Below are 12,295 nucleotides of genomic sequence, written 5' to 3'. Positions count from 1 at the left end.
GCAGCTTGCCTTGCACCACTACGGAGCTGCCACCAATTCTCATGAAACTTCATCTTCCTCCCTCCCCCATAATACTCACAATCATTACCATTGGTTGCCTAATGCGCATGCTAAGCTTCACTCAACTCTCTTTCTACAGACAGGCATAAAAAAAAACAAAAAACATTTCACCTCCACTATAAAAACCCTTCATTTCACCCCTTCCAATCCTCCCTCTCACCATTGCTTGCATGCAACAGTGCAGCAGCACAATCCATTGCTTCCCCAACGGAGTACAGTGTGTGTTAGCGACGATTCAGCTATCGATAAATGGCTTCTTCTGGGTTCAAGGGCTTCGAGAAGCTGCTCGAGCTCGTGTTCTCACTGCCGAGCTGTGGCGGCGCGCGGGCGCAGCACGGGCTCCGGCTGCTGCCGGTGGGCGCGCTCCGGGAGGCGTTGGAGGCCGTGCAGTGCGCCGTGGTCTCGGCGGCGGGGAACACGGCGTTCGACGCGTACGTGCTGTCGGAGTCGAGCCTGTTCGTGTACCCATCCCGGGCCGTCCTCAAGACGTGCGGCACCACGCGGCTGCTGCGCGCGGTGCCGGTCCTGCTCCGCGCCGCCGGCGACGAGCTCGGGCTCGCGCTCCGGTCGTGCCGGTACTCGCGCGGCTCGTACCTCTTCCCCGAGGCGCAGCCATTCCCGCACGACGACTTCGCCGACGAGGTGCGCTACCTCGACGGCGCCGTCCCGAGCGGCCTCCGCTTCCGCCGCGCCAGCGTGATGCCGGCGTCGCATAGGCATAGCGGTCAGAACAGGTGGCACGAGTACGCCGCGTCCGCGTCCGACGACGACGTCACCGGCAAGGACGACGAGCACGCTGACGGCACGCCGCATTTCACCGTGGATGTGTGCATGACCAATCAGGACCGCGCGCTGGCCAGGCAGTTCTTCCTGACCCCCGGCGACGGCCGGACCAGCCACGCTACCGGCGAGGCGATGACGGCGGCGTCGGGGCTCGGCGACGTGAACCAGCGCTCGCTCGCCTTCGGGTACGCGTTCGCGCCCTGCGGTTACTCGATGAACGCGCTGGACGGCGCGCGCTACGCCACCGTGCACGTCACCCCCGAGGACGGGCACAGCTACGCCAGCTACGAGCGCGGCGGCGACTGCGCCGGCGCGCTCGCGTCCATCGGCAAGGCCGTCGCCGTGTTCTGGCCGGCCACGGTCTCTGTCTCAGTCTGCTACTACGGCACCACGGCCACCACCAACACCGAGGGCACTCCTCAAGCCATTGCCTCCGCCTGGGTATGGTCGGCGGTCGCCGACGCCGTAGAGCCCCTGGGCCTCGCCTGCCGGAGCCGGGCGGCCGAGACCTTCCCGGGCGCCATGACCGTGACGTACCAGACGTTCACGCGTACTCCGGCGGCTTCGCTCGACATGATCGATCGCAGCTAGCATAATGCACGGACGTTGCTTAGTCGTCCGGATCCATGGCTTGGTTTTGCCGGCCATGAGGATGCTGGGGTTGGAGTGGAGATGAGATGACCATGGGTTTCGTCCTGGGGAGGGTAGAAGCACTATCTATCTAGGGTTTTTGATAAAGTCCCGCTTCACTCCATTAGTCCATTCTCATATATCCATGGTCTTCCGATCCTTTTCCCGAATCGAACTACAATATTTTCCTTCTGCTTTGTGGGGATTTATCAACTGTGATGATGATGGCGACGCATGAATTGCTGCGCGGTTGCGGACTTACTGGTGGAGGATTTGGGGACGCAATGCAATGTGGCACGAACACTACAGGCGGCGATCAGTATGAGGCAAGCTGGCCGGGGAGCACGCGAAAATGCGACGATGTCGAGTGCGGCGGGAGTGGGAGGCGGAGTGGAAGATCGATCACGCGCGCGTGCAGCGGCAAACGGCACGCGTTACATTACGTGGTAGGAGAGGATTGGATTGGGCTGAATTGGATGGAGGGAGGAAGAGAGGGCTTCATGCATTGGTTTGTTTCGAGTTGGTGCAGGCATACCGGCTTGGTGGCGAGAGGCTGTGAGTGGCAGGCCAGGTTCTGCAGCGGAGACGATGGATTGGGATTGCATTGGGGCTGTCGGCGGCTTGTCTCTTGTGCCGTTTCGATCGCTCGATGATCTGCCGATGGATCGTGTATAAATGGTGAAAAGGGGAGGGCGTGCACTGTTTCTGTTGCTCGAGTCCTGTTGTGCTGTGTGCCTGCTAAATGGGTTCACCTGGTTTTTTCAAAAAAAAAAGGGGTCACTTGGGGCGGATAGACCCCCGTGGATGCCTGAGTCGGAAACTGCTTGTCCAATATCAAGGGGTTTCCAATAGATTTTGGATTGAGCGCGCGGGAAGAAGAAAGCCGCCCGGTCCGTCACTCCAGCAACTGGCCCCAAAGGCATCCAATTTGAATATATTTTTATGTTATTTATTTTTTTAAAAAAAATCAACAAACCGAATGTACCATTCCAATATTGTGAATATATTGTTCCAACATTTTAGACATACTATTTTCAACTTATTCAAAATGTTGAATTAGATTTGAAGAAATTTGAAAACTAGTATTTCAAAATGTTGAAAATACTAGCTTAGTTTTTACTAATGTTCTTTTCAAAAATATAGAAGGGAACATCAGCATCTTAAAGTACAGAATGAGAACAAGCGAAAAAAAGAAAAAAGAAAAAATTACTAACATGCGTATGTGAGATGTGACCATGGAGAGAGTTCATCTCGCGTCCAGGCTGCACGTGGTCCAACACTTCACTAGGTCATCTTTGTTTTCGTTGAAGCAACGCGGAGTTTTAAAAAAAAAGACAAACAACCAACTTTCATGGGCTGTATTGGGCTAATCACTGGACTGCTACTGGATTATAGATGTACAAGCTAACCATCTACCGGAAGGCAGATAGGAGGGAGCGCCCGCATCGGCATCGGCTCGTGCAGCAGCCCGTGACCACCAATCTGCCAGCAGCGCCGCCGGTGGTTTGCGCTGGACTGCTCGAGGGAGCACGTGACGAGGTCACGTGTGCGTTGCTTCCGCCGCCGGCTTTAGCCGCGCGCCTTCAGAGGCCGGCGCGGCGGACGCGGGTTACGAGGCCGTGGAAATTTGGATCGCTCAGGCACCGGTCCGGCGCTGGCTAGCTGCTAGATTCGCGCGGCACGAGCACACGACGCCCTCCTCGTCGTCGAGCAGGCCGTCCTGCGCCGCTGCGCGTTCGCAAAATACCCAACGGAATGGCCAATCACCGGCACCGACCCGGATCGTCGTCGCGTACACGGCCACAAGGATGCCAGGTCAGTCAGGTCCTGGCTCGAGTCGACCGAGTATTCTACGCACCGGCTCCGGCATTCGGGGATCATGCCGGGCGCGTGTCGAAGGTTGCTGTCAGCAGGATTTCCGCTAGTCCTGCGACGCTCGTGTCACGGTCACCTGAATCTTCTCGTAACGGCCGGTGTCCATCGAGCCCAACGAACAAGTTACTCGATGCGAGCTGAGCCTGCCGTGTGGGTTTATCAGGATTTGGTCTCATTGTTTTTCCCCCCTCTTGGGCTCTTGGTTGCTACAACGCTTTAATAGTTGACCTTTCCCCGTCAACTGTATCGTATCTAATCTTGGGGCAAAGATAATAAGTTGTTTATAATACTCTAATGCCACCATCGGAAGAGAACACAACCAGATAAACAGTTCGTTATCTCAGACTGCAAACTTTTTGGACCAGCTAGAGAGGGGGGGCGGAGAGAACAAAAAAGGAAAATAGAAAAGACCGCAAGGAAGAGCACAACAGGACAGCAAGCCACTCTTCCAAAAGCAAAACTCGGAACAAACTAGCAGTGGCTCTGTAGCGCGCTGCCCAAAATTTTGTGGGGAACCTAGTTCAATCCAAACGTCTAGTCGCTAGACTACAAAGAGAAAATCATGGAGGAACGTGTTACCGGTGCCAGCTGTGAGGAAAGAATCTCCGCATTTGCATCTGGACAAGCGTCTGTTTGCTGACAAGCATGTGAAAAAAAATGAAAAGAAATGGTAGCAAGTGTCCACCAGCGCTGTCTATTGACAGTAATTAACCAATAGTTCAGCAGCAGGGCCGGGTGTGGCAAATGGATGCTACCGAACAAGATGCAGAGATATATTGTATTTGTATCCCCACATGCTTTCTATTCAGAAAGGAACATGTAGAAACTGATAATGTGCAGCATGAAAGGATCTTGATTAGATAAAGAAAGTTGTAATAAAAGGAGCCATCTTTAGTTAAAGACAGCCAACCATGGTGAGTTTGTCAGTTTTCCAGCTAGGAACGCGGGAAAGAAGTTAGAACTAAGACCCTCTAGATATGTCTTACTGAAATCTTTAGTAGTTTTTTTTTTCTGAATTTCTCCCCGCTCTTTCCAATCTCTAGCTACTATGAACAGATTACAAATTGGGGAAAGAAAAATGAGCAATCAGCAATGACTCGCTAGGCCACCACTCCACAGTATAAAATCTAGAAATTATCATCGAATTGAAAGAATTTCAGCGAACCAGGGACAGAGCAGAGTCGATTACTCCAGTTCCTTGATCTTGCCATTCTCCTTTTCTTCCTCCTCCTCGGACGAGCTCTCTGAATCCTTGGGGTCATCGAAGAAGGAGTCGATGAAGGAGGAGCACTCCTCGGCCCAGCTGCGTCGGTTGGCGGCGGCGCGCCACTGCTGGTCGGCGATCATCTCCCGCGACATGCCCCACTGCTCGAGCTCCTCCTTGGTGTGGTGGACGAGGAGGGAGTACTCGCCGCCGGGCCCCAGCTGCATCACCCTGAACTCGCAGTTGTCGAAGTTGTTGAGGCGCTCGAACTGATCCACCGTCCACTTGAACCACTTCATGAGGAACACCCGCGAGGTGAGCCCGTGCGACACGATCACCAGGTTGGTCTCGCAGCTCGGGTCCTGATCCAGACGCCCCATGTCGATGTCCCGCCACAGCGACTCCAGGAAGCCTGCGCATTGATCGAGATCAGTTTGTTGGACGCACAAATCGAAGGTTTGAGGGCTCAGATCGGGAGAACGGAGGCGACGGGAATGGGATCGTACTGGCGACGCGGTCGAAGACGTCGGCGGCGGACTCGCCCTCGGGGAACCGGAAGAAGAAGCGGCCGAACCGCTGGCGGGTCTCCTTGACGGCGCGCATCCGCTCCTCGACCTGGAAGTTGCCGAAGTCCTGCTCCCGGACGCGGCACTCCTCGCGGGCGCCGATGATGCGGTCCCGCGGGAAGGCGCGGCCGATCTCCCGCAGCGTGGCGCGGGTGCGCTCGTAGGGGGACACGTAGAAGTAGACCTTCCAGTTGCCGCCGCCCGACGCCACCACGTCGCGGATGCCCCGCCCCGCGGCGCGCGCCTGCTCGGCGCCCAGCGCCGTGAGCGGGATGCGGTAGTCGGGGATGGTGGTGTACGCCGACATGTCGAGGTTCCCCTGGCTCTCGCCGTGCCGGACGAGGATGATCCGCTTGGGCAGCCGGCGCGCGCACTGCGGGTGGTGCTGCCGCGTCATCTCGCAGAACCGGCACTCGCCGCCGAACTCGAAGCTGGCCCGGCCGCCGGAGGGCTGGTCTCCTCCTTCCTCTCCTCCTCCTTGTTGCGGGGTTGCGACGGGGTGGCGCGCAGCCGTGTCGTGTGACATGGGTAGCTGGCGCCGGTGCCGGGATATATAAAGAGCAGGGGAGAGGAGGTGGTTGGGTGATGGAACGCGAGCAACAACTTATTTTGTGGGGTTCGGGGCAGCGGCGCTCCGGTCACCAGCTGGAGCCATGGAGGAGGTTGCAAACAAGCCGCGGGATCCGGCCTCGCTGGCACGCAGGCTTACACCGCAAGTCTGCAAGGAATAATTGGAGATTAGTTAAAGTTACCAAATTCGTCAACTCGAATCACGGCCTTCCTCGAAAAAAAGAAACAAAGACAAGTTGGGGCGGGGGCACAAGGAATGGCACAAATCGGCTAGAATTCCCAGATCCAAATGGGGACCCTTGCTGGATGATGAAAGAACCATGATGCTACACAGTGCAAGTTCATGAACCAAGAGCAAGGTTAGCATTCCCTGGTGCAGCTTACGAGACAGATCGCAAGTGACTGTTCTGTTGCTGATCTTTTCCTCGGAGGCTAGTGAGTAGTGACCCGACCAAGCAAGGTGCTCAACTCAACGAAAAGGAGAACTGTCCCCCGTGCTCGCCACGTGATCAAGGGGGATGGTGCCTCATAAAACACGGTGGAAAGGTGGCCGATACGGTGCCTAGCGTATCCCAGTTTCCTTTGTTCCCGTGTCAAGCAGTCGGTGCATGTGCGCATCACACATGGGACCACGCCGCCACGAGAAGCAGCCCGGCAGCAGCTCCTGCGCCTCCCTGCCGCAAGTCGGCGGGTTGAGTGTGCCGTTCGCACATCCCAGCCAGAGCCAAGGCCAAAACCGTGTGCGCTGACACGGCATCGACGCAACAACATGGGTCCGAACGCCTCAACCGATGAGCTTATGCGTACGGCCGTATGTGCTACCTGAAGAACCGTACAGACAGGTCTCAGGCAGGGGCCGAAGAATACTAATTGTTTGTAATCAGAATCGAGATTGCCTGCTTGGGACCTATTATACATCATGTACAAACATGATTCAGGCAGGGGCTGATAGTCACGTTACACCAAACACTTAGCCCTACTGATGGTGACACTAACACTGAAGTCAGCATGAATGGTCAGCAGATATCCACTCTATGTGCAATGAAATTGGCACAATCCAGTGGCGGTCGGTTAAAAAGAAAAGGCATGCAGATTTGCTACGACAATTCATGAAACCAGCTCTACCAAAGCTAACAAGGCCCAATCCAAACGGTAGTCTACCCAATCATGAGTAAAATGAACCGTCTCATGTAGAGCACCATTCGAGATAGTTCCGATGATGAATGTCAGATAGATCCAGTGATTAGCCGATGATGAATGTCAGATAGATCCAGTGATTAGCCGATGATGAATGTCAGATAGATCCAGTGATTAGCAAAGGTGACTTACAAGTTACTCATTGTTCAGGTGACTGAAAATTAGCAAATCTTCAAGAGAAAAAGGTTATGACAGACAATGTTTATTTATCCATCATGTACGAAGAATACATCCCCCCCCCACCCCCAATAATGCTCTGCTCGAATTGAGTGGCCATGTAAAAGATAAATAAATTTTGTAACCTAAAAAGAATAACTTTTTTTGGTTGATTCAAAAGTTATTTGGAACTTAATTCCTTTGCTAACAACCACGCAACAGAGATCGCTTTATGAAAAGGAAGAATCATAGAGTGAAGCAATGTATATGAAGGATGCGAACAAAACATGAAAGGTCCCTATGATGAAGTCCAGCTCAAAACTACTAGGAATAGCTTTGAAGCTTTGTCTTTTGGAGACAGGTTTGGTACCATACAGAAGCAATGTGTATCATGCAAATGCATGTCGTGGCCAAGCAAGTCCAATTGGAGACCAGGTGGACCTAGTCTTCCAAGAACCATAAGATCCACTAAAAATCCAAATCAAAAGCCAATTTCAGCAACTCCAGAATCAGACACAAAACCATCAACTGGTAGGATGTATGGCTAAGGTTTAACAGACAGGGCTTCAAATCCACACCAGAAAACTAATTGCTACTACTGTTGTTTTCTGATTTTTGGGAACTCAAATCCATGATCCCAATGAACACTCCACATTATAAACAAAGCCTAAGGCACCAGGTCCAGCCACCCAGCGCAATATCTTGTCTCCACCACATGCCCCCGAAGGTAGGCAAGCTTTTGGGAACAAGTCTTCTCCCCTAAGGAAGAAGAACATCTCATGTGGCCATAAGGTGCTCTGGCGCACGTAAGTAAGTGGATAGGATAATGGGTCCAGCTTGGATTGCAGTGCAGTCTCAGTTCACTTTTCATCCCATAACTTTGGCCAGTATGTCTCCCCAACAATCCGTAGAAGCAAGGCTGGGTTTAGTGTAGTATAACTCTCCAGAAAAACTGATTGTCAAATAAACATATTCCAAGTGGAGTGTGCTTTCTGTCAGTTTGATTTGTTATTATCTGCCTATTAACTGACTAGACAGGCGAAGAGAGTGACTGAAACCAACATGCTCTCAGCAGACAACTCCTGAGAATTTGATAGCAATTTAAGACAACATTCAAATTGGTCATAAGGGAAAGAGCGATGAAGCATAACCTCCACCCCAAGTGGCAGTATAGTAACCTCCACCCCAAGTGGCAGTATAGAATGGTCTCTAGACCTAGTTAAGTGCTAGCTAAAAGATCTATCAAATAATAACATCCATATTACCCACAAAAAAGGGTGGTAACAACATAATTTGGGGACCTTCGCCTAGTGGTGCAACAAGACAATCCAAATGTTTTGATGCATTTAGGTAGCGAAGCTTGACGGTACAAAATGAATGACCTATGGCTTCTCCAATCATAATAGAAACCTACGGAGCAACCAAGTTACACAACTCATAAGTCCTTTGGCCAAATCTTACCTAACCATCCAGGAATAAGCTGAATATTGACCCCTTGGTTAGGTGGCCTCAATAGCACTCCTCAGGTCCTGGGTTCGACTCCCAGTGGGAGCGAATTTCAGGCTGAAGCTAAAAAAATCCCCTCGCCTGCCTACACACCAAAGCACATGGAAAAGTGGTCCCAGCCCGCTCTCACACGGATTACGGTAAGGGGAACAGCACCCCTGTGTAAGGGTGGGGTAGGGGTTCGGGGGTTTTCTTGGCCTGCGTGAGAAGTCTTCTCTTAGTCAATGCTCGGGGGCCGTCATACCCCCCGCAGGTCAAGTTTTTTTATATTCAATAGAATTAGAGCAAAAGAGATATCCCCTTGCATGAATCACACTAAGGCATGGCTTAATCTTTGGGGAAAAAAGATGAAAAGACTGCGAATATTTTGACTAACTATCAATAGTGAAGGAACAGGAATCGTTCTCATTGCGTGTTGCCTAACATTTCCCAGCAAGTTTTCTGTTCAACAAACGGGACAAATAAACCTAACAGACGTTCATGGTTTGTTGTACGGAATCAATAGCATCTAATTCTCCTTTAAATACACCATTGTACTGCGGAGGGCTAGCTAGTGCCAGATAATGTGCCAAAATGCATATCATCGTAACATTTTTAATGATAATGGACAACTGTGAGTGCTTGCCCAAATGGCAGTAACCATGGCAATGAATGACAACAATTTTCGTGGTTCATGTAAGCACTTTGTCTGACTAATTGTGCGCTCAAATACACCATCTTATCAATTATAACTAATGGTAGGGGAAAAAGAAAGTCTGACTGGTTGTGCACTCGAATACTGCATCTTGTTAATTACTACTGATGGGTAGGAAAAGGAAAAAAGCGCAGATAAGGATAAGTAAAAAGTACACCACTTATTGTAAAAAAAATCTACCATGTAACGCCACTTTTGGCTACTGCAGAAGTTTCCCATCATACATCCAAAAGAAAGAAATTAACATTATGTGCAGAACTTTTCTGCCAACCTCAAAAGAATTTTGCGTTAATAATTCATGTTCCCATAGAACATAGGTATTCATCAGAGTACAATACGCAGCAGAAACATAGTGTACTTTCACTAAATCCCATGTGCTGGAATACTCCCTAGCCTAAAAATCTCCCCAAATCATTACTCAAGCGCTGCTCCACCCAGTTCTTCCTGACTACAACATTCCTAGGAAGAAATTCCCCAGTAACCATTGCTTTTATGCAACAAAGTTTCCAGAATTTTGTTAGCATTTTCATTGACTCCACTAGCATGATTCTCCTGCACGTTTGACTCAACTAACGCAATAACCTGGCTTTTATTATTGACACTGTATGACAGCTGTCCTTCATTACACACAGATAACTACTCGTAGAACAAAACAGTGAATTGTAGCTCTTTTATATAAGTTGAGGTAAGAAAATTCACTATGGGCGTGCTTGGTTCCCAGCCACGGGAAGCCACGCCACAGGGCTGTGGCGCCGATTCTGAGCGCCACACCCGCCAGGCTACAATGGCGCGGCGAGTTGTGGCTGGGAACCAAGCAGCCCCTACAACTTTAGTTATATGGCTCAAGTATTGCTTTTTCAACTTCAAGATAATAATAATAATACTAGTTTCTAGCTATAGAGATTTGTTAAGACAGGACTATCTGGTTGTAATTTGGAACTTCAGAGTACACATACAACTGTTTTGAGTGTCAGACATTATTCAAAAATGGCACTCAAAATTTTAGTTTCGAATGCCAAACCTATAAAATAACAAGGAAAACTTACATTATGTTTAAGCCACTTTCATGCACTTTATAGTTGTTAACTTGAAGGCTCAGATTTAGCTTCTGCATAATAAATCTTACAAGAAGGTGCTTAGCATGTACTGGATAAAATACATTTGTTCTAATGCATTTAAGCACCATGGCATGCTGCCATATTTGATGACACCTGGCAGAAATAGGGCTCATGCCAGAAGCCACAGTTCTAATCATAAAAGTTCAAACAAAAAACTAGAAATAAATTGTACTTTAGCAGAACAATGGTAACGAATGGTAGGAGCTAGTGCTTACCAAGAGGTTTCCTCCTTTATTCCAAGATGATTAATATACTCCGAGAGAAGGTTGAAAGCATAAACATGCTTTATGTCTTTAAATCCTAGAGTCCAAATGATGGAAATATCTACACCATCAAAGTAAAGTTAGTAGCAAACCCTAATTATAGTATCAGCAGCTCTCTAAATTCTCATTCCAACCATGCCACATTGAAACTGCAGGCTGCATAACACTAAATTGAGAGCTTATTTTCCATCTTCTTGATTGAAATTATAGCATTAAAGGTTCATCAGAATAAATATCTGTGGGAGCATATATAATCACATAGGTGTGCTGCTCAGAAACACATAAAAAGTTCTTTGGATTTGCTTTGTAACTCCATTAAATTTGACATGAACGGCATACGTGTAAAAAGGGCGGAAGCTTCAATTTTCAATTTCTAAAGACGAGCACAATCTTAATCTTGTTAGTCATTAAAAATAAAGATAAATCAATAACTACAGGATGCAATAGAGAGTAATCAGTTGATCATATATACTGGGACAGTGTTCTGGAGTATGATCCAGCAGTGGAATTCAGTACAAAAGTACTTTTTTCCAGGTAATCACTCATTGTACATATAGCTGGGTGGATCTGGCCATACTAGAATTTCACCTCCAATGAGCCATTGTAAATAACTATACTGAAATAACGCACACAAGGAATTTTAGATTTTGAACCTTGTTTACAGAGGTCATCTTGAATCGTGAAGGGCCACTGGGTCAGCATTTGTTTAGGGAATTGATTCATGATCTGTCATTCTAGATCCTTATTATTGGAACACATAGTCGTTACTTGCCACATGGAGCGATAAATTGCTGCAAGAGCCTGATCACTTGAGCTTCGCTATACGGTAAAGGAAGGATAGATCTACTCTAAACATCCTCAGGCTTCGATCTCCACTGCATGTTTTAGGCTTCCACCAATTCAGCAATCCAGTATGGCTATCCCACATACCGTGCCCCTACCAATCAATCCTTCCATATCTTAATCACCCCCCATTTCCGTTCCACAATTCTAATCTTCCCCTGTTTCCCTCCCACATTACCAATCTCCTCCCCTGTTTCTCTCGAACATAATGACGCTACTTGAGCTCATAACTCACAACGGCCCCAGTAATCCAAATTCTATGAGCATGGAGTATGACCGTATTGTACCAGGCAAGGCGAAAACATGCAATCCAGTAATTCCCCGATCCAAACCCGCAAAGCTAAGCGAAACCTGCCGCGGACATCTCAGCATACTCGCGAAACACCAACTTGTGAGCGCTGGAACCCTGCCACGGCCTCCTCAATGCGCCCCCATTTCGCACCTCCCCACCCAACCAAACCGAATCCACTCCGGCCACGAAAACAGCAAGCGGAACAGCATCCGCCTCCCCCCACTGAATTCTCTCGCCCGATCCCAATTCCCGACGGCGATCGAGTTTCCAACCAAAACCAAGCACCTGCCCGCGCCACAAAATTAATCCAACCCGGAGGAACTCGGAGGAACAGATCATGCGCGAGGCAGCGCGGATCGCGAACTTGCAGGAATTATGAATGGGGAAAGCTCATCTCGAAGGGAATCGCGCGCTTACCTCGTCGCCGCCGTCGCCGTCGCCGTCGCTGTCGCGTTACGAGAGGAGCAGGTGTGGGACAAGAGGGAGACGGGTCGGTTTCTGTGGTCCAAAATGGCAGGAGGAGAGAGATTTTGAATTT

At 49.7% G+C, this 12,295-nt stretch overlaps 2 protein-coding genes across 4 annotated transcripts; one reads left to right on the top strand and one right to left on the bottom strand.

Annotated features, from left to right (window-relative positions):
* The first annotated feature begins 309 nt into the window (after positions 1–309).
* LOC112885098 (S-adenosylmethionine decarboxylase proenzyme 4) lies at positions 310–1,434 on the top strand. Its single transcript, XM_025950772.1, has one exon. It carries the CDS (start codon positions 310–312, stop codon positions 1,432–1,434), a length of 1,125 nt encoding a protein of 374 aa, XP_025806557.1.
* A 2,749-nt stretch (positions 1,435–4,183) lies between these two features.
* On the bottom strand, positions 4,184–12,287 carry LOC112886279 (phosphoglycerate mutase-like protein AT74H). Of its 3 annotated transcripts, none has more exons than XM_025952126.1 (4): positions 12,175–12,287; positions 10,575–10,683; positions 5,059–5,836; positions 4,184–4,964 (listed from the first exon to the last, which is right to left on the bottom strand). In XM_025952126.1, the coding sequence occupies exons 3-4, from the start codon at positions 5,642–5,644 to the stop codon at positions 4,534–4,536; spliced, it is 1,017 nt and encodes a 338-aa protein (XP_025807911.1). In that variant the 5' UTR covers positions 5,645–5,836; positions 10,575–10,683; positions 12,175–12,287; the 3' UTR covers positions 4,184–4,533. The 3 variants fall into 3 exon arrangements, with proteins under 3 accessions (XP_025807911.1, XP_025807913.1, XP_025807912.1); XM_025952128.1 differs by lacking the exon at positions 12,175–12,287 and adding an exon at positions 11,276–12,156; XM_025952127.1 differs by lacking the exon at positions 12,175–12,287 and having other exon boundaries at positions 10,575–12,156.
* Positions 12,288–12,295: the final 8 nt, after the last annotated feature.

This window comes from Panicum hallii, chromosome 3, assembly GCF_002211085.1.
Source record: "Panicum hallii strain FIL2 chromosome 3, PHallii_v3.1, whole genome shotgun sequence".
Classification (NCBI taxonomy): Eukaryota; Viridiplantae; Streptophyta; class Magnoliopsida; order Poales; family Poaceae; genus Panicum; species Panicum hallii.
This window is presented reverse-complemented; position numbering and strand designations above follow the sequence as displayed.

Coding starts and splice junctions, on each gene's coding strand:
- LOC112886279 (XM_025952126.1), bottom strand. CDS start 5,644: ATGTCACACGACACGGCTGCGCGCCACCCCGTCGCAACCCCGCAACAA. Junction 4,965..5,058: donor CGTCTTCGACCGCGTCGCCA/GTACGATCCCAT, acceptor ATCAATGCGCAG/GCTTCCTGGAGTCGCTGTGG.
- LOC112885098 (XM_025950772.1), top strand. CDS start 310: ATGGCTTCTTCTGGGTTCAAGGGCTTCGAGAAGCTGCTCGAGCTCGTG.